Source organism: Pseudozyma flocculosa (genome assembly GCF_000417875.1).
Source record: "Pseudozyma flocculosa PF-1 unplaced genomic scaffold scaffold00011, whole genome shotgun sequence".
NCBI classification, from domain to species: domain Eukaryota; kingdom Fungi; phylum Basidiomycota; class Ustilaginomycetes; order Ustilaginales; family Ustilaginaceae; genus Pseudozyma; species Pseudozyma flocculosa.
Genome location: NW_006920879.1, coordinates 378,131 through 394,712, shown reverse-complemented (window position 1 = coordinate 394,712; position 16,582 = coordinate 378,131). Strand labels below are relative to the sequence as shown.

The 16,582-nt window shown below is 65.0% G+C and overlaps 4 protein-coding genes across 4 annotated transcripts; 2 read left to right on the top strand and 2 right to left on the bottom strand.

Moving 5' to 3' along the window:
- Positions 1-4,069: 4,069 nt before the first annotated feature.
- PFL1_03612 (uncharacterized protein) lies at positions 4,070-6,150 on the top strand (the record flags this gene model as incomplete). Its single annotated transcript, XM_007881131.1, has 2 exons — positions 4,070-4,756; positions 4,882-6,150. The coding sequence occupies 2 exons, from the start codon at positions 4,070-4,072 to the stop codon at positions 6,148-6,150; spliced, it is 1,956 nt and encodes a 651-aa protein (XP_007879322.1).
- Positions 6,151-7,333: 1,183 nt separating this feature from the next.
- On the bottom strand, positions 7,334-9,724 carry PFL1_03611 (uncharacterized protein; the record flags this gene model as incomplete). Its single annotated transcript, XM_007881130.1, has 2 exons — positions 7,334-9,371; positions 9,474-9,724. The coding sequence occupies 2 exons, from the start codon at positions 9,722-9,724 to the stop codon at positions 7,334-7,336; spliced, it is 2,289 nt and encodes a 762-aa protein (XP_007879321.1).
- Positions 9,725-12,426: 2,702 nt separating this feature from the next.
- Positions 12,427-13,920, top strand: PFL1_03610 (uncharacterized protein; the record flags this gene model as incomplete). The annotated part of the gene is made up of 2 exons (XM_007881129.1): positions 12,427-12,725; positions 12,819-13,920. 2 exons carry the CDS (start codon positions 12,427-12,429, stop codon positions 13,918-13,920), a joined length of 1,401 nt encoding a protein of 466 aa, XP_007879320.1.
- A 147-nt stretch (positions 13,921-14,067) lies between these two features.
- PFL1_03609 (uncharacterized protein) lies at positions 14,068-16,196 on the bottom strand (the record flags this gene model as incomplete). Its single annotated transcript, XM_007881128.1, has 8 exons — positions 14,068-14,172; positions 14,262-14,412; positions 14,526-14,771; positions 14,863-14,924; positions 15,023-15,214; positions 15,304-15,568; positions 15,685-15,911; positions 16,065-16,196. The coding sequence occupies 8 exons, from the start codon at positions 16,194-16,196 to the stop codon at positions 14,068-14,070; spliced, it is 1,380 nt and encodes a 459-aa protein (XP_007879319.1).
- Between the last annotated feature and the right edge of the window lie 386 nt (positions 16,197-16,582).

The following is a 16,582-nucleotide window of genomic DNA, read 5'->3' as shown; positions in this document are numbered from 1 at the left end:
TGGCGGCGTGGGCGATGATCCCCAGCTGGCTTGACGCCGAGCCCGCGTTACGTACCCGCCACGCCGAGCCCGAACTGTTCCCTTTTCGTACAGGATTGTACCGACACCGTACGGCACAAGTTAATCCGTAGCAAGAGAAAGGGCGGGCGGAGGCGACGCAGCACGCTGGTCAGCTACGACGGTATGAAGCAGGCCGGTCTGGTGAAGCGGCGTGGCGGACGGGTCCTCGCAGGACGACGCCTACCTGCATGCAGACACAAGCAAGCCAGACGAGTGACGAGGCGGGTCAAGGAGCATCCCGACATGCTGGGTCCCAACCTCCTGCAAGTCCGACGTACGGCATGCCCTAGCCTCTTCTGGCGGCCTGGCGCGTCGTTGTGGCCCGTGGCGAAGGTGGACCAGAGGTTCCATGCTTGTGCAGCCGCCCGTACATCCATCGCGCGTGTACACCCGGTCACGACTCGAACGACGTTCCTCGTCGACCCGCGCTCCTTCCGTTACCTACCTGCCCGGGCCATCCTCGTCCAGTCGTTGGAGCGCGTCTCCGAGGTGAAGTGAAGACTCTGAGGCCTTTTCGACACGATGGACATGTGCAGTCAAGACCAGAGTCTTGCCTGAGACTCACAGGCAGCGCTCGTGTCCTCCACTCTGTGCGGAAATGCCGGTCCTGGTGTCAGGACCTCGCGATGCTGTGTTAGCCTACGCCTAGCGCCACTCTCTCTGTGTGCATGTGGCTGTCAGTTGCACCCCAAGGCGGCGTCAAGGGGTGGGCCCCATTTCGATCCCACGTCGAGCGACGTGTCCTGTGGGAAGGACAGGCAGGTATGTAGGTACCTGGGACAAGGAGAGCGCCATCATCTCACGTCGCTGCGGTACTTTGCTCTCAATTGACCGACGCTTCCGCCGTTGGAAAGACCAGGTGCGATACCATCGTGTGTACGTACACCTGTGAGTTGCAGGCGTGCGGCAACGAAGAGGTCCGTCCTCTCCGGAGCGTCAGATGAGGACGAGCGCGCCGCGTTCTGCAATCGGCATGGCGAAAGCTGCTCAGGCTTCTTCCCCCCAGTCTAGCGGCTAGGCACCGTATCTCTCTTTTTGTGATGCTGGGGGGCGAGCTAGAGGACAGGTCTAGACCGGCGTCGACGGCGTATCTTCTGAGGTCCATTCGGCTGTGCCCGTCCGTGCTCGGCTCACCGCACACGAGCTCGGAGCCTCGGTGGTTGCGTGGTGCCATCCAGCTACTTTACCGGTACATGGTTAGCCCAGAAAGACGATCGAGATGGCCGGCTGTGGCGCTCCGCCGTCGCCATCGACCCTACGGTAGCCTGGTCCTCTCCTCCGCGTCGAGCAGTTCAAGAAAGGCGGCTACTTTTGCGCTCCTCATGGGGGCCCTTCCGCCCGCACCCCTGCGCCCTGCCCTGCCTGACGAACGCTTCGCGGGCAGAGACACGTACGTGCGTAGGCTTCGGCCGTCGACTCGGGCGAAAAGAGGTTTCAGAATGAATCGCGCGGTCCAATCATAGCTGGGCCCGTCCCTCTCTGCTTTCAAACCTCGAACTAGCTCCTGATCGATTCTTCGGCGGAATCACCCGATTCAGCCACGAGAGACGGGCCAGTCTGGGCGGTGCCAACGGCCCCCAGAGAGAGAATGAGAATGGGGTGGCCGTTGGCCGGCTGGTGTCAGGCCGCCGCCGATGTGTGTGTGTCACAGCCGACTGGATGGACCTTAGCCGCCCGCGCCTATGGAGCAGTTGCTCGAGGACCACCTGCGGTACTCTGGCGTACTTGTGAGAGCGCGGTGCGGCCACGATGCTGTTCAAAGCCGTCGTGGGCGTCCCCAGCTGGATGGCGCAGGCGAACAGCATGGCGGCCATGCCATGCCATCCATCTCCTCGGGCGGTCGCGGAGGGCACGCGGCAGATGCTGCACGGCGAGGCCCGGCTCTGGACAGGCCTAGGTAGGCAAAGCTGGCTGGCGACGAGGGCGTAGGGACATGTACGCAAGGCCCTCGGAACCCTCTGCCGGAGGCGACCAGGCGGTAGCCTCCGGCGAAAGGCGAGGCCCCCCCTCGCACGGCAATTCCGGCTCGGCCTCGCCGGTCATCCAACCACACAAACGCCGCCGCCCCTTTCGACATCGCGGAAGTTCGATTATTCGCTGCCTCAGCCTGCTCACCGTGAGGGTTTGCAAGAGAATCGAAGATTGAAGCGCCTCCTCACCTCCGGCGCCGCCGAAACGAAGCATACGGTAGACCATGACGGACCACCAGGGACACCACCAGGGGCCGGGAATGGCAGCCGGATAGAAGGCGGCGCAATGGGCGGGGCAGCAAGCAAGCACGGTCAAGCTGGCGAGCGAGCGTGCGTGCGTGCGTGCGTGCGTGCGTGCGTGCGTGCGTTTGACTGCGTGCGTGCGAGGTACCGTAGGGCACGGAGAGGCTCTGCCAAAGTGCCTCGGCCTGGCAATCTCGAGTCCTAGGAGATCTGCAGCCCTCTCTTGCTTGCTTCCTGCCCTTCTTCTGCATAGGCCCGCGACTGGCAAGGGAGTCAGCCTCGGCGTCGCGCCAGCAGGAGGGGGGGAAAGGAAAGGGACAGCGTCGGGGCGGAGGCGACCAGCCTAGGGAGGGAAAATTCGGAACTCGCTGGGAGGGGGGATGGGGGGGAGGCCGCGAAGGGGGCCGAGGGGCGAGCGAGCGGGCGGGCGAGCGAGGCAGGGGCGTGAGGCAAGTCGCGGCGGGCACACGGACGGCGAGCGAGCAAAAATTTGCCGCTTGCCGCCTCGCTCGGACAGGCAGGGTACGGTGCGCTCTGTGGGCAGGCCGAAGGCAGGGTACGGTAGGCCTCCTGCCCTGCCCCCGCCCAATCGCGCCCTGGCTTGGGGTGGGCCTCTTCGGTCCGCAGGGCCAGGCCGGCCGGGCGGGCGGGCGAGCAAGCGAGCGAGCGAGCGCTAGGCCCACGTCCCTCTGCTGGGCTCTTTTTCGTGATTCTCGATTTTTTAAGCAGTTGAGGGGGCTGCCCGCCGTGGTGCTGCGCTGTGCCGCCCTCCGCTGCCATTCCGCCTGCAGGCAGCCTGCCTGCTGCCTCTGTGCCGGTCCTTGCCCTCTCGCTTTCTCCATGGGCGAGCCACCTGCGTGCGCCAGTCTGCCAGTCTGCCTGCCTGCCTGCCCGCCTGCCTGCCCGCCTGCCTGCCCGCCTGCCTGCCCGCCTGCCTGCCCGCCCAGCCCTGTCCTGCCGTGCCTGCGCTGCCCTGCCTGCCTGTGAGGTGCTGCTCTTTTCTGCGTCCTCGCATCCTTCTGCCAACCTACAGATCACCGCCGCCTTTTGCTCCTCCTCCATTCAACGCCCCCCCCCCCTTCCTTCCCTTCCATCCCTCCATACTCGACGACCCTTGCCTGTCACCATCGCGCCTCTTGCTTCCTGCTTCAACCATCAGCACCGACCCCAGCCACCATCCTCGCGCTTTCCTTTTCCATCCTCCCATCCTCCTCGGTCCAAGACAGCGACTGACGGAGTTACTCTCGGCGGGCCCCCGCAAGAGTCACGCATCGACCTGCCGTCGTCGCGACCTATCTCGAGCCACTTCGGTCCTCGCCTCAAAACTGGGCGAGCGCTCATTTCGCGGGCGTCTCCTTCCTCTTCTCTCCCTCGTTTCTTTCGCCCTTCGTTTCCACGGCAACCGCCACCGATCACTCGGCCTAGTCCGAACCTCTGTTCGGTCTCCTCTCTTGGCCCTGTCCCTGCATCAAGGCGTCTCGAGGGATCAGCTCGGTACGGCGGCAACGAATCGACGCGAGCGTGCCAAGTGCGCCGGCTTCTCTTCTGGCGGTCACGTCCGCGTGTGTGGCTAGCGCTGCTGCCTCCTTCCCATCTCAGCCATTTGTGCTCCGCTCATCGCTCTGGAACCGTCTCGGATACGCAAGCATCTCGCCGTTGCTCTGCAGCGCACGAAAAGCATCAAAAACCCTCCCTTATCCCTTATCGACTGTCTAGGGCTCACGGATACACGCCGGGTCTCCTCCAGCTCCGGCTCTCTTGACTAGTCCTTTCCCCTCTCGCTTCCCAGTCTCGTCATGTCCACCGCTTCCCCCCTCCACCACGGCCACGGCAACGGTAGCTACGGCACCAACTCTCCTGTCCCCGGATCGTCGGGCAACCACATGGCCAGTAGGGAAGGCGCTGCTGTTGGCGCTGCCGCAGCCACCACTGTGGCCGACCAGGCCGCCCGCTCCGGATCGGTTCCCGCCTCGGGTTCTGGCAGCGCGCCGGGCTCCAACTCGGGATCCCTGTACGGCGACGGTCACGGACACCACGCTGCTGCCGCTCACCACCACCACAGCGGACACCACGCCCACTCGCACGCTTCCCTGACGAGCCCCGTCAACGGCAGCCACACCAACTCGTGGTCGCCGTATGGCTACCCCTCGGCTCCCGTCTACGGCGGAAGCCCGAGCCCGTACGGTCACAACTCTCACGTGGCCTACTCGCAGTACACGAACGGCTACGGCTACCCGAACGGCGGCACGGCGCACCATGTCCAGACCGCCCCTCCCACGCCTGCGGCGGGCGCGACTGCCTACCACTCGTCGATGAACGGCATGATGATGCACCACGGCGGCCAGCACGCTAGCTACAGCTACGGCGGCGGCAACCACCACCTTGGGCCGCACACGCCGACCCACTCTTCGCACACGGGTCACGCGTCTCCTTACTTCTCGATGAACGGCGATGGCACGCACAGCCACGTGAATGGTTCTTCGGTACGTGTTCTCTGACCCCTGGTCACGGCTCCCGCATTGGCGCAGCGCCACGAGCACAGTGTACTGACTCGATCCACCCTTGATGGCGCCCCGACTTGTCTCGTCACATCCTGCGCGTCCCGCAGCACGTGTCTTCGCCCTCGTACACCTCCGCGCCTCAGTACTCGACACAGCTACCGCTCGCTGGCCGGCACCGCGTCACCACCACGCTGTGGGAGGATGAGGGCACGCTCTGCTTCCAGGTCGACGCTCGCGGAGTTTGTGTTGCCAGACGGCACGACAACAACATGATCAACGGCACCAAGCTCCTCAACGTCGTGCAGATGTCGCGCGGCAAGCGAGACGGCATCTTGAAAAACGAAAAGGAGCGCGTCGTGGTCAAGGTCGGAGCGATGCACCTCAAAGGCGTGTGGATCTCGTTTGCGAGGGCCAAGCAGCTGGCCGAGCAGAACGGCATCGCGGACCTGCTCTACCCGCTCTTTGAGGCCAACATCCAGTCGTTCCTCTATCACCCGGACAACTACCCTCGAACCGCCGCCGTCATGGCGGCGGCGCAGGAGCGGCACGCCCAGCGACAGCGGGTGCCTGGTCTGCCCAGCCCTAGCGGCAACGCGGGCAGCCAGCCCCCGCCGCTGATGCGGGCCAACACGACGCCGGCTGCGGCCGACACATCGGCCATGAGCGCCAGCATGACGAGCAGCGCCAGCTGGAGCAACTCGCACGACCAGAGCCACACCTCGGCCCCTACCACTGCGCAGCCGTCGCCTGTCTCGCTGCAGCCCAGCGGAGCCGCGCAGCACCTGCACATGGGTCTGCAGAGTCACGGCACCTCTTCGCCAACCTTCCCTTCCTCACATCAAGGTCAGTATGCCGTGACGCAAGCGCAGCAGCTTGCCGCCCGCCCCATCGCCGGCGACCGGCGTCACACGACGCCCATGACGCTGGCAAACATCTCCAACCACCAGAGCTATGCTGACAACACCGCCTACGGTGCTACCAATGCTGCTGCTGCCGCCGCCGCCACCGCTACTGCCTACAACCTTGCAGGAGGTCCCGCCGCGGCAGGAGGCGCACGCAAGGTGTCGGGCCTCAAGCGCCAGTGGGACGACTCCGAGGACCAGCACGGCGGGCCTGGCAACCCATCGCCTTCGGAACGCGACATGCAGCGGACCGGCTCCGGCAACTCTGCCGGGTACAAGTTCGACGGCGAGGGCCTCCACAGCCCCAGCATGGGAGGGAGGATGACCAAGAAGAGCAAGTCGCAGGGCCACCCCATGCCCCAGCAGCAGCAGCGAATGCAGCAGCCCGTCCACGCCATGTCTGGCGGCGGCATGGGCGTGCCGATTGGCGTCAGCTCGACAGGCAATGGCGACGGCGGCCAGCACCTCGACTGAGGGCCCCCCCTCCCTCCCTCTGCTCTTATCGTCGTCGTCGAGGCGAACCCGCTATCGCCAATGTATGCCGCCCCGTCCCCGCAAAGTGGCCCTTGTGCAGCCTACGCGCCGATGGAGGTCAGCCGGGAGCGACACTGTGGGCGCAGCAGGGAAGCGAGGGCCGGGGCCCCCATATCCAAGAAGAGGAGGAAGAAGAAGAAACAAGAGTCACATTTTACGGGAAGAGCGCGGCCGCCGCCGTGCATCTGGGGGAAAAAAATTAAGATCCGGGGGACGTTGAAGGATAGGGGAAAGAGGGGGAGTCGGACCCCAGAAAGGAGGTACGCCTGCTCTCGCCGTTTCGATGCGGAAAGCGCCAGAGAAAGCGGCGCTGCGAGGCACAGACGAGGAGGTGTCGTGCGTGTCGGTGCTCGTTGTTTTAATGCTATCTATCTCGACCGAACCGGGTTGGCGTCCACCGTGTACGTGGCGGGTGTTTGTCGTCGTGGGTGGCAACGGCGGGCTCATATCTGTCGGCTTGGGGAGGCGGGGGGGCCATGCTGGAAGTGCTCTAGGGTCGAGTGCCGTCCTGTCCTGTGCTTGGCAAAAGCGACGGCGGGGCTTGCCTGGCTGGCTGGCTGGCTGGACTTTGTGCGGGTGCTCAGGTTGGTTGGCACGCACGCACGCACGCACGCAGGTCGAGTCGAGATGATCCACCTCGCATCGCATGCATGCATGCACGGGCGGTCAGTCGGAAGGAGAAAAAAACGAAAAGAAAGAGCCAGAGGGGGCAGGCAGAGGGCGGAGGGCGGAGGAGGGTGCGCGTCACGGCTTGACGAGTCGGTGGCCTGTGCCCACCCCCTTTCCCTTTGGGCACCTGCAAGGAGGTCCACCCGGCCTGGCCTGGCCTGGCCTGGCCCGGTCGGGGCTGCACCTTCTAAACTCGCCGTGAAAGCACAGACGCCGCCGTGGCAGATTATCACGGTCGAGGAGAGCGTGGGGATCCATACCGTGGTGCGCGGCGGGCAACAGGTAGCAAGGGGTGGCGAGGATAGAATACATAGAGAGTCTCTTTTGCAATGGACGAGCGAGCGAGCAGGTGTAGAGGATGGACAGGGGGCCTCTAGATCACTCGCTCCGACCTTCGAGTGCTTAGGGTAGCAGAGCAAGGGGTCGACGGCGCTGGCGCTGACATGGCACCGATTCAGGAACTGGACGAGGTGAAAGCGACGCCGGCGAGCGCCGACGTAACGGTGCTGCGGCCTGGTGGAGGCGGCGGGGGCGAGGCTGCTCGGGCCTTGTCACCCGCGGCCGAAGACGTGCCCGCCGCCGCCGACGACGCTGCGGCGGCCTTGGTCGTCTTCTTCCTCGCCTTGCTGCCGGCAGTCGCGGTGGTGGTTCCGCCCTTGGCCGCCTTGCCGCTCGTCCCGCCCGACGACGTGGGCGTCTGCATCCCGTTCTCTCCCCGCGCTCCTGCCGGGGCGGTCAGAGTACCGGTAGCCGTAGCAACGCCGTCCTTGTCGCCGCCCGGTGCGAGTGACGAGGCGTCGGCTCCACTTGCTGCAGGCGCAATGGCAGCGACGGGGTGGAAGGTCTGTTCGCCCTCGCCCTTTTCCTCCTTGTCGATGGCCCATTCGCGCACCGCCGCCCACACCTCGGCCCGACGACGCTTGATGGTGGCCAGTCGGCTGCGCACCTCCTCGAGCCTCTCGACGTACTCGCGCGAGTCGGCGGCCAGCTCGTGCAGGCACTCGAGCGCCGCCAGCACCACTGCTCGCTGCTCCATCGCGGGGAGCAGCGTCGTGGCCAGGCGCGGCTCGGGGGGTGGCCCGTCGGGACCGGCAGCACTCGAAGGGTCGGACGGGTCATCCTGCTCAAAGATGGGCTGCCCAACCTCGTCCAGCCTCGGCACGGCCAGACCTGCCCTGGTGACGAACAAGTCGTCGAGATGCTGAAGCGCCGGGTTCGAGGTGAGCGATGCGAGCACCTCGCGGCCATCGTCGTCGCTGCTGCCGTCGGCTTGCCCGTTGATCCCTGCTTCCTCGACGTCCATCTCATCTTCGGCGGCGTTGACCTGGGGCTCCGGGTCGACATTCCAGCCGCCCCTTTCCATCGAGGACCAGCACCGTCCGATGGCGCGGCCGAGCACGCCTTCGCTTTCGATGAGGTCGAGCGCCGTCTTGCCGAGCGCGCCGATGTGCGGGTTGCGGAAGGTGTGGCGCAGAGTATGGCTGGTAAGCAGCTGGCGGGCCGTGACCGCGGGCTTCAACAGCGTCGGCGCGAGCAGCGTCGAGGTGAGGCGTTCAGAGCCATCCGAAAAGGAGCCGTCGGCCAGCGTGGGCGCGGCTCCCGGTCCGAGGCCGAGTTGCGCATCGAGGCGCGCTGCCTCGGAGAGATCGGAAGGCAGAAGGCGGCCCCGAACATCCCGCACCACAGCCCCGTTCGACTGCGCCTCGGCGGGCAGGAGGCCATCGCGCAGGGCGGGGAATTGCTCCAGCATCTTCTTATCCTCGGCCGGCATCGCCGCCACGAGCGCTCGGATGCTGTCCTTCTGCATCGTCTCGATGCGGTGGCGGACGCGGTCGCCAATCTCCTTCTCCATCCGGGCTTCGGTCCATCCGCCAAGCTTGCCACGCCGATGCCAGCGCACCCCCTTGGCTCGGCTGAGCTTGTTGCCACGATTGCCCACACGGTTGCCATGTCGCCGTTTGCGCTCGGCCGCGATCCTCGACGCTTCCTCGTCGGAGTCGGAAGTTGGGAGCGACTCGTCGTCGTCGTCGTCGTCGTCATCGTAGTGGCCGAAGGTCGCGTCGCGGTTGAACAGGGGCCGATGCTCGGGCTCGCCGCGGATCGACGAGTCGATGACGGGGAAGTCGTCGATGCTGATCATGCCCCGCGTCTGTGCGTCTAGCGGTAGAGCCGGGATGGCAAGGTCGTAGTCTGGGCTGATGGCGGCGGCGAGGGCCCTGCGCTTGGCGTGCGCACGGCTAGGACCTGCGTCATGCGGCCCGCTGCCATACGCATCGCTGCGCGCACGGGCAGGACTCTTTCTCTTGCTGCCGGCGGCGAGGCGAGTGGAAGTGGAAGGAGGAGGGTAATGCTCTTGCATCGCGAGCGGCGGCGGCGGGTCCAGATCCTTGTCTTCTTCGTCCGTGCCGTAGATGCCGACGCCGCCATCGCCGTAGCACGAGTCCGAGTCGGTATCGGTATAGTACTGCGGATGATCGTTGCCAGGCAGTGAGCTGCAAGGGAGCGCGAGCAAGGGGGCAAGTGGTCAGAACCAGCATCAGCATCAGCGTCGAGGACACCTAGGTCGTTCGTGCACGGCATCCTCGTCAACTCACAGCCAGATCAACCTCGCCTCCTCGTTCTCCCGTGCAATCATCATCTCGCGATCCCTCTCCGATTCGCGAAGCCGTTCTCTCTCTCGCTCCCTCTCACGCTCGAGCCGCTCGCGTTCGGACTCTTGCTCTCTTCGTCGATCACGGTTCGAGTGCCGGTCCGAGCCGCTGTTGCGCTCCCTGTCCGGCATGTTCGGCCTCGACGTGTGCGATCGCGACTTTCGCTCGCGCTCTTGCGGGTCGACGCCATCCATGGGCAGGCGCGAAGCGCGGACATGCTCGTGGGGTACCTGCTGTGCTTGATGATGGTGATGGTGGTGGTTCGGCGGATGCTGCACGTGCTGGGCCGGCATTGACTGCTGCTGCTGGGGCTGCTGGGGCTGTTGCTGACGATGCGTCTGACCTTGAGGTGTTCGAGTCCTTTCTCGGGTAGGAGGCTGCACCGGTGGCGGGCCGGTAGTCGCCGACCCAGCTCGTCTGGTGCGTTCGGGCCCGTTCTCGCCTCTTTTGCTAGCGGCCGCCGGTGAGGGAACAGTCGCGGCGTCGCGCGTCGGCCTGGGATCCGGTGCGGGAGCCTCCGAAGGTGCAGGCGGGAGTGCTTGGGCGCCTTGCGCTGTCGATTTAGGGCCTGCTTCGGCAGGATGAGGAGGTGCGGATGTTCCTGCTTTGAGCTCCTCGATGGTCCGATCGGTCGTTGCCGCAGACTTTCCGCCTTTCGCAAGAGCCTCGTCCTCCGGTTTCGAGGTCGGGGGAGCCGCAAGATCCTTGTCTGACGTCTTAGCTGGGCCATGAGAACTCAACTGCGCCCGATCCTCGTCCTGTGCCTGGTCTGCCAGCATCTGGTCGGGCTGCACCTTAACATCTTTGGCAACTGACGGTTTGGGCTCTTCGTTGCGTTGGGCCTGCGGACCTTCGGACGCCTCTGAGGCGGGGGCCGGTGTGTGGACGCCATCGAGCCCGTCGGAATGGAGATCCTTGGCCTCGACCGACGCTTTGTCCGCTTCGAGGCCGGCTGCCGCGCGTTCGCCAGCCGCGCTTATATCCGCCATCTCTACGTCCTCGGTCGTCTGCTCGGCCGGCGCAGGCGCAGGCGCCTCTGGCGCTTGGTTCGCAGCAGCTGGCGGCGGCGGCGGCGGCGTTGCAGGCTTCGGCGCAGCTTCATCCGCCGTCGAGGCGGTTGGACCTTGAGCTGGGTCTTCATCCATCGCTTCAGCTGTAGACTTGTGATTCTCTTCAGGACGGGCAACGATCGCTGCCTCGTCACCAGCGGCATGTTCCGGGACAGGTTTGTTGGCGGCAACCTGGCCAGTTTCCGCTCCATTGACCGGTGCAGGTTCCGCGGCCGGGCCAGCGGCAGCCTCAGACTCTGTGTTCGCTGAGGCGGCTGTGGTCTCGGTCGGGCCTGTTGCCGGCTCGATGACTGCCTCGACAGCCTGGGCAGGCCCATCAGACGTCGGTCCGGCTGTCACCAAGCTTGCTGTCGACGGATCCGCTGCAGGCGGTGGGTGAAGCGGGTCAGGCTCGGCCGCGGCATCGGCGTTGGTGGTGCCGACAAATGCAGCCGGGGCAGGCTGGATAGAGGACGCGTCGACCTCGGCTTGTGCGGAAACAGTCGGATCACTCGAGACGGATGCTGCCGGTATCGGTGCTGCAGCCTCGACCTCGGTGGTGACCGTGTCGCTGGCAGCGGTAAGTGGCTGTGCGCTCGCAGCAGGGGTCGGAGCGTCGACCACCTGAGCCGGGAGGTTGCTCTCGCTTTCGCTGACCTTCTGAGATGTCTTTTGAATACTGTCAGCTTGTTGCTCTGCTTGTGTGAAGGTCTCGGTCCCCGCTGGTGCGGCAGACGGGGGAACCGACGCCTCGACGACGGGCACATCGACTTTTGCGGGGGAAGGCTCCGGGGTGACGGGCGAAGCGTGGGCCCGAGTAGATGCTCCAGCCGCTTCCGGCTGGGGATGTGCGCTTGCTGGGGGTCTTGGGGTGACAGGTTCTTCTACGATCTCACCCTCTTCTGTGATCTCTCCTTCCTCTGCCTCGTCATCGACGGCTGCCGGATCGACCTTGGATGATGGGGCGCTTCCGGTGCCAGTGGAGGCGGCTTTCGTTGCATCGCCAGGCGGTGCGGTGGTCGTGGATGCGGGCTTGGACTGTGAGTTGGTGGTGGCGGACATGGCAGGCAAGGTGCAGGCCTCTTTGCGGCAGTAGCTTATCGCCTGCCGTCGTAGGATAGCGGAGCAGAAGTCAGCTCGGCCTGGGAGCGCTGCTGTGACCTGAGGCCCTGGCGCTATTGGCGAAGAGAGCTGGGGGTGCGAGGGTAAGGTAGTGTGCCGCCTGATGGGCCCAGCTCGGCTGACGGTCCGGATCCAGTTCCGAGGACTGAAAGGTGCTGCTGGTGCTGCCGCTCTCAACCAAGCGGGAGAGGCGGAGGGATCGGATGTGTGGCAGCTGCCGTGGTGCTGAAAGGGATGAAGATGGACGGGCAAGACGCGGAGCAACGCGATAGTGTGGATGACAGAGCTGGTGGAAGGAGGGCATTGGCCGCTTCCCTTTGCTCGACAGGACCACCAGAGACGCAGACGCGGGGGGGATGGGCATCCCAGCCGCCGCCGCCGCGCAAAGCGCCCGAGCCTGGCCGGCCTGGCCTAGCCTGGACTGGCCTGGCTGGCTGGCCTGCGCTGCCTGCCCAGCAGACCGGACACGAGCGGCGGCCAAGTCGAGGCACGCAGGCCGGCCTCTCGTCAAGCCCGCGTTCCGCGATCCGCATCGGAGGCGGACCCTGACCGTGACCTCGGTCTCTGCTTACGTAAGGATTTGGTGCGGCCCCACCAAGAATTTTTGGCAGCCCAGCTACCCTGAGGCTTCTCGACCCCTAGCTTCAACGTTGGCCGCCCTCCATTGCATCTCCCTCTGACCAGCACCCAGCTCATCACCCTCAGCATACGATAGCGACCCAAACATGGCTGGAACCAAGAGCAAGAGGGGATCCAGGGAACAGGCCCAGCTGGCTGCCGTCTCAGAGGCGCTCGCAAAGGGCACCGCCACCTCGTCCAAGCGCAAATCGTTCGACGATGACGGCGAAGACGGCAGCGCGCTCCAAGCCGATACCTCGCCGGCCAAGGCGATCCCACAGCAAGGTAGAAGCGAGGCCGAAGACGACGACGACGACGAGGAAGCTCCCGTCGAAGAGGTCAGCAACAAGTCGACCAAACGCAAGCTCGCAAACGAGGCAACCCAGAAGAAGGCTGAACAGAAGGCGTGAGTCGCTGACGGCCCAGTGGCGTTGCCAAACCCATCTCAGCACTAACATCATTCCATCGTCCAAATCATTCCCGCGATTCTCATCGATAGCGCCGAGGAGAAGCGCAAGAAGCAGGAGCAGGAGCGTCTGCAAAAGCGACAGCAGGAGGCCGAAGCGGCTGCACTCGCCGCCGAGAGGAAGCAGGCAAAGAAGGGCAGGGGCAAAAAGACGGCCGCGGCCGAGTTGGCAGAAGAGCAGCCGTCGGCGGGCAGCTCTCAGGTCGCTGACGACGAGCAGGATGTGGACCGACCAGATGACGGCCTCGAGTCGGATGCATTCGACATCGAGGAGGACGATCTCGATGCCGACCTCGACGAGCCCACCGATCTCGAGGACGAGGGCGAAGCGGATGCTTCCTCGTCCGCCTCGACGGCAGCGGCGGGACCGTCTCGCCTCGACCCTTCGCTTTTCGCCAAGGTCTTTGCAAAGAAGACGCCGGCGGCCAAGTCGATCCTTAAGCGCAAGGCCGCTGACCCAATGACGGCCGAGATGGAAGCCGAGGAGCGTCTGCGCCGCAAGAAGCTGCGCGCCAAGCGCCAGGGCGGCATCGTCAAGGGCCGCGACGGCATGCCGATGCGCCGCCTCCCGGACGGCACCATTGTGCGGTCCCTCTCTTCCCACGCACCGCTCGGCAAGAAAAAGACCAACTTTGACGACGACGATGCCGCCGCCCAGGCCCAGGGCGAGGAGGAGGAGGAGGAGGAGGATACGACGCCGTTGGACCCAGCGGTACGGCCTACGCCGCTCGATCCGTCCGTCAGCCTGCCCAACGCAAAGATCCGGGGCTACAAGAAGCGGAAGCTGGGCCTGTCCTCGACCAGGGACGCGGCCAAGGCGACGGCCACGGCTCCGGCGACGAAGAAGAAGAGCAAGAAGGCGGCGGGCAGCAGCGACGCGGCGACGATACGCAGCGAGGACGACCCGCTGGGGCTCAACGACCCCGCCTTCCTGCCCGGTGGCGAATTCTACAGGCCAAAGAAGCTGACGGGCGCCAGGCCCAAAAAGGGGCCCAGTCACGAGGGCGCTGGCAAGCCGGGCGCGCTCGCCAGGCAGGGCTACCGCGGTAGAGGCGGGAGGACGGATGCGCTCAGTGCCATCTCGGCGGGTCAGAGGGGCGGGCCGGCGCTCGGGTTCGCACGCAGCCTCGCCTGAGAGCTGTCAGATGTCCCTGCAATAGACTCGCTCGCCACAGCATCTCGCCCCGTCTTGTACCACCATGTCCGCATGTGCGCATCCAACACCATCGCTTTTCGTTTCGCCATCACTGCTTCGCATTGGCTCGCGCCGCGCCGCGGTGCCTCATCTCCCCTCGAACACGCTCCAGATGGGCGGAAAGCCGAGATGTGGTCCCTTTTGGAGCACGAGCATGTTCTTGGAATGCAGGATGTAGCCCTTGACGAAGCCCTGAGTTGCGGTTGCGAGGTTCGGCGCGGACGTAAGCGAACTTGCGAGCTCAGACGGCAAGAAGAAAGGCGAGGGGAAGCCCTGCTCACCTGGTCGACGAGACTGGTCAGGATGGCCTCGACATCCTCCACCTCGAGCTCCGGCTCCTGCCACGCGAGCCGAGCAACTTGATGCAGCTGCGCCAACCCGAGCGTCGGCGGCGCCGCGGACGGCGGGGCGGCACTGCGAGAGATGACCAGGCTGTCGATCGGGCGATGAAGGGGGAGGCAAAAGGAGCGGTCCGTAACGTCAGAGCTCCGCACGTTCGTCATCGCCCCTCGTGGACTGCCAGGGGAAGCTCGTCGTGGACCGACCATCTTCTTGCCAGATTCCGCCATACGCTGATGGGCAGCTTTTCCTTGAGGATCAGATACAGGCCGTGGACACGGAACCAGTCCATGTGCCGGTCGAGCTCCTGGTTGACACCGGCGCCGTTCCCGAGGCGCAGGTTCCTGACGAGCGCGGAGAACTGCGGCGTAAGCGACGAGATCGAGAGCAGCGTCTCGTCGGGGTATCGTCCGAGGATCAGATAGGTGCTGATCAGGGGTATCAAGATGAGGCTGCGGGGCGCGCGAACAAGGCCAAAGTCGGATCTCGTTGGTCAGATCGTCGATCAGCATCGGCCTAGGCCCGAGAGCATCACCCTCTCACCGTTTGTTTTTGAGGTGCTGGTTGGGGCAGTTGTCGAACGCCCACCGCAGATGGGTGGCGGCCTGTGAGTGCAAATCACAGGAGGCAAGAGAGTCAGGCTCGCCAAACGATATCGTCGCCATTCGCAGTCCCGTCGCGAAGCACGCTGCATCGCACTCACGGCCTTGATGCTGTGCTGGAAGAGCCTGAGGCGACCGAGGTAGTATCGATACGTCACACGATCGGCTCGAGAGTAGCAGGCTTCGCCTGTATCGTCGCGCTGCCTTGTTGCGGATCCGGGAAAGCTGCGATTGAGCTTGAGCGCATTCTCGACGCTTCCCAGTACGGTCTCGCACAGCCTCGTGTTGTTGAGCTGAACGAAAGGGGAGGTGGTCCGCGGAGTCACGAGGTCAGCACCGTCGACGTCCGGACAAGCGCCGCCATCATCCGCCCAGTACGCACCTTGAAGTATGCCTTGAAGCTGAGGTTGGCGAGCATCAGTACGGCCGCGCGCTTTGTCTCGGAGCCGCGGGCCTGGGAGCGGTCGTTTCCCGCCATGCCCGCCGACTTTGACAGCCTGCCCGCGGCGTCGGTCGTCTTTGGCTTTTTGGCGAGACCCATGCGCTGGTCGACTGTCATGGCCAGAGAGACGAGGCTGGCGGCGAGGTACCTCAGCGTGGGGATGAACCACGTCGTATCCGGAAGCGAGAAGAAGGTCGAGGCGCGTCTGCGTAGGGCCGGGATGCGTCGGCGGGGCAGAGGAGGAGCAGCAGCGAAAGGTGGTCAGGACCTTGCGCTCGTAGACGGCATATTGATGGACAGAGACCTTGGGGCAGAACGCACGAGTACACGAGCGCCCATGCATCGTAGACATCTTCTAGGCGAGGGGATGCTTGGGACGAGGCCGGGGCAAAGGGCGAACTGAACGGAGAGATGACGTTCGATATATGCTGGTGGTCACGAATGAATGAGAGGTATTCTGCGACCAGCGTCTGGAACCTCTCCGAGTCAAATGGAGATGAGGCCAAGGGGATCTGGGAGAGGACCACGGCTGTGAGATCCTGCGAAGGCTGCGGAAGAGAGCAAGCGGGCAAGCGCACAGAGAGTGGGGGGCCGGAGGGAGTCGCTGAGCAGAGTCAGAACCTGGTTGAGCTTCAAAGACGCCTGCCTGTTGAGATGTGCAGGACAAGGGAGGCAGGTATGCGGGCGGAGCGGCGTCTCACGGTTGCCGTCAGATGGGCCTTGAGGGCGTGGAAGGTGGGCGGGTCGATGCGGAAACCAGCGAGGACGGCGTCGGGATCAGTGGCGACGTAGGCGCTGCGCAGCCGCTGCAGGTACTGCTGTAGCGCCGACATCTGGAGCAGGCAATGCGGAGTCGACTTCTTCTTCTTCTTCGTCGTCGTCGTCGTCGAGCGGTCAGGAGGATGGTGTTGGCGGTGGTCGAGGAGAGCAAGCAACGAGGGTTCGAAGGGCGAGGGTCGGGCCCGCTGGTCCCACCAGCCTCGAAGAACCTCCACACGGCTCTTTGAGCCCTTCTCTCGTGCGACTGGGCCAGGCTGGGCCAGGCTGGGCCAGGCTGGGCTGGGTTGGGCTTGATCACACGCGCGCGCTCGCCAGCCTGCCTCAGCCACCTCTCTCTGTTGCAGGCGGCGCGGCCAGGCATGCCCGACGCCCGCCCGCTCGGTCGACAATTTTTCTCTTTTTCCTGTCAGGCCAGCCAAGGCCAGGCCCGAGGCCAGGC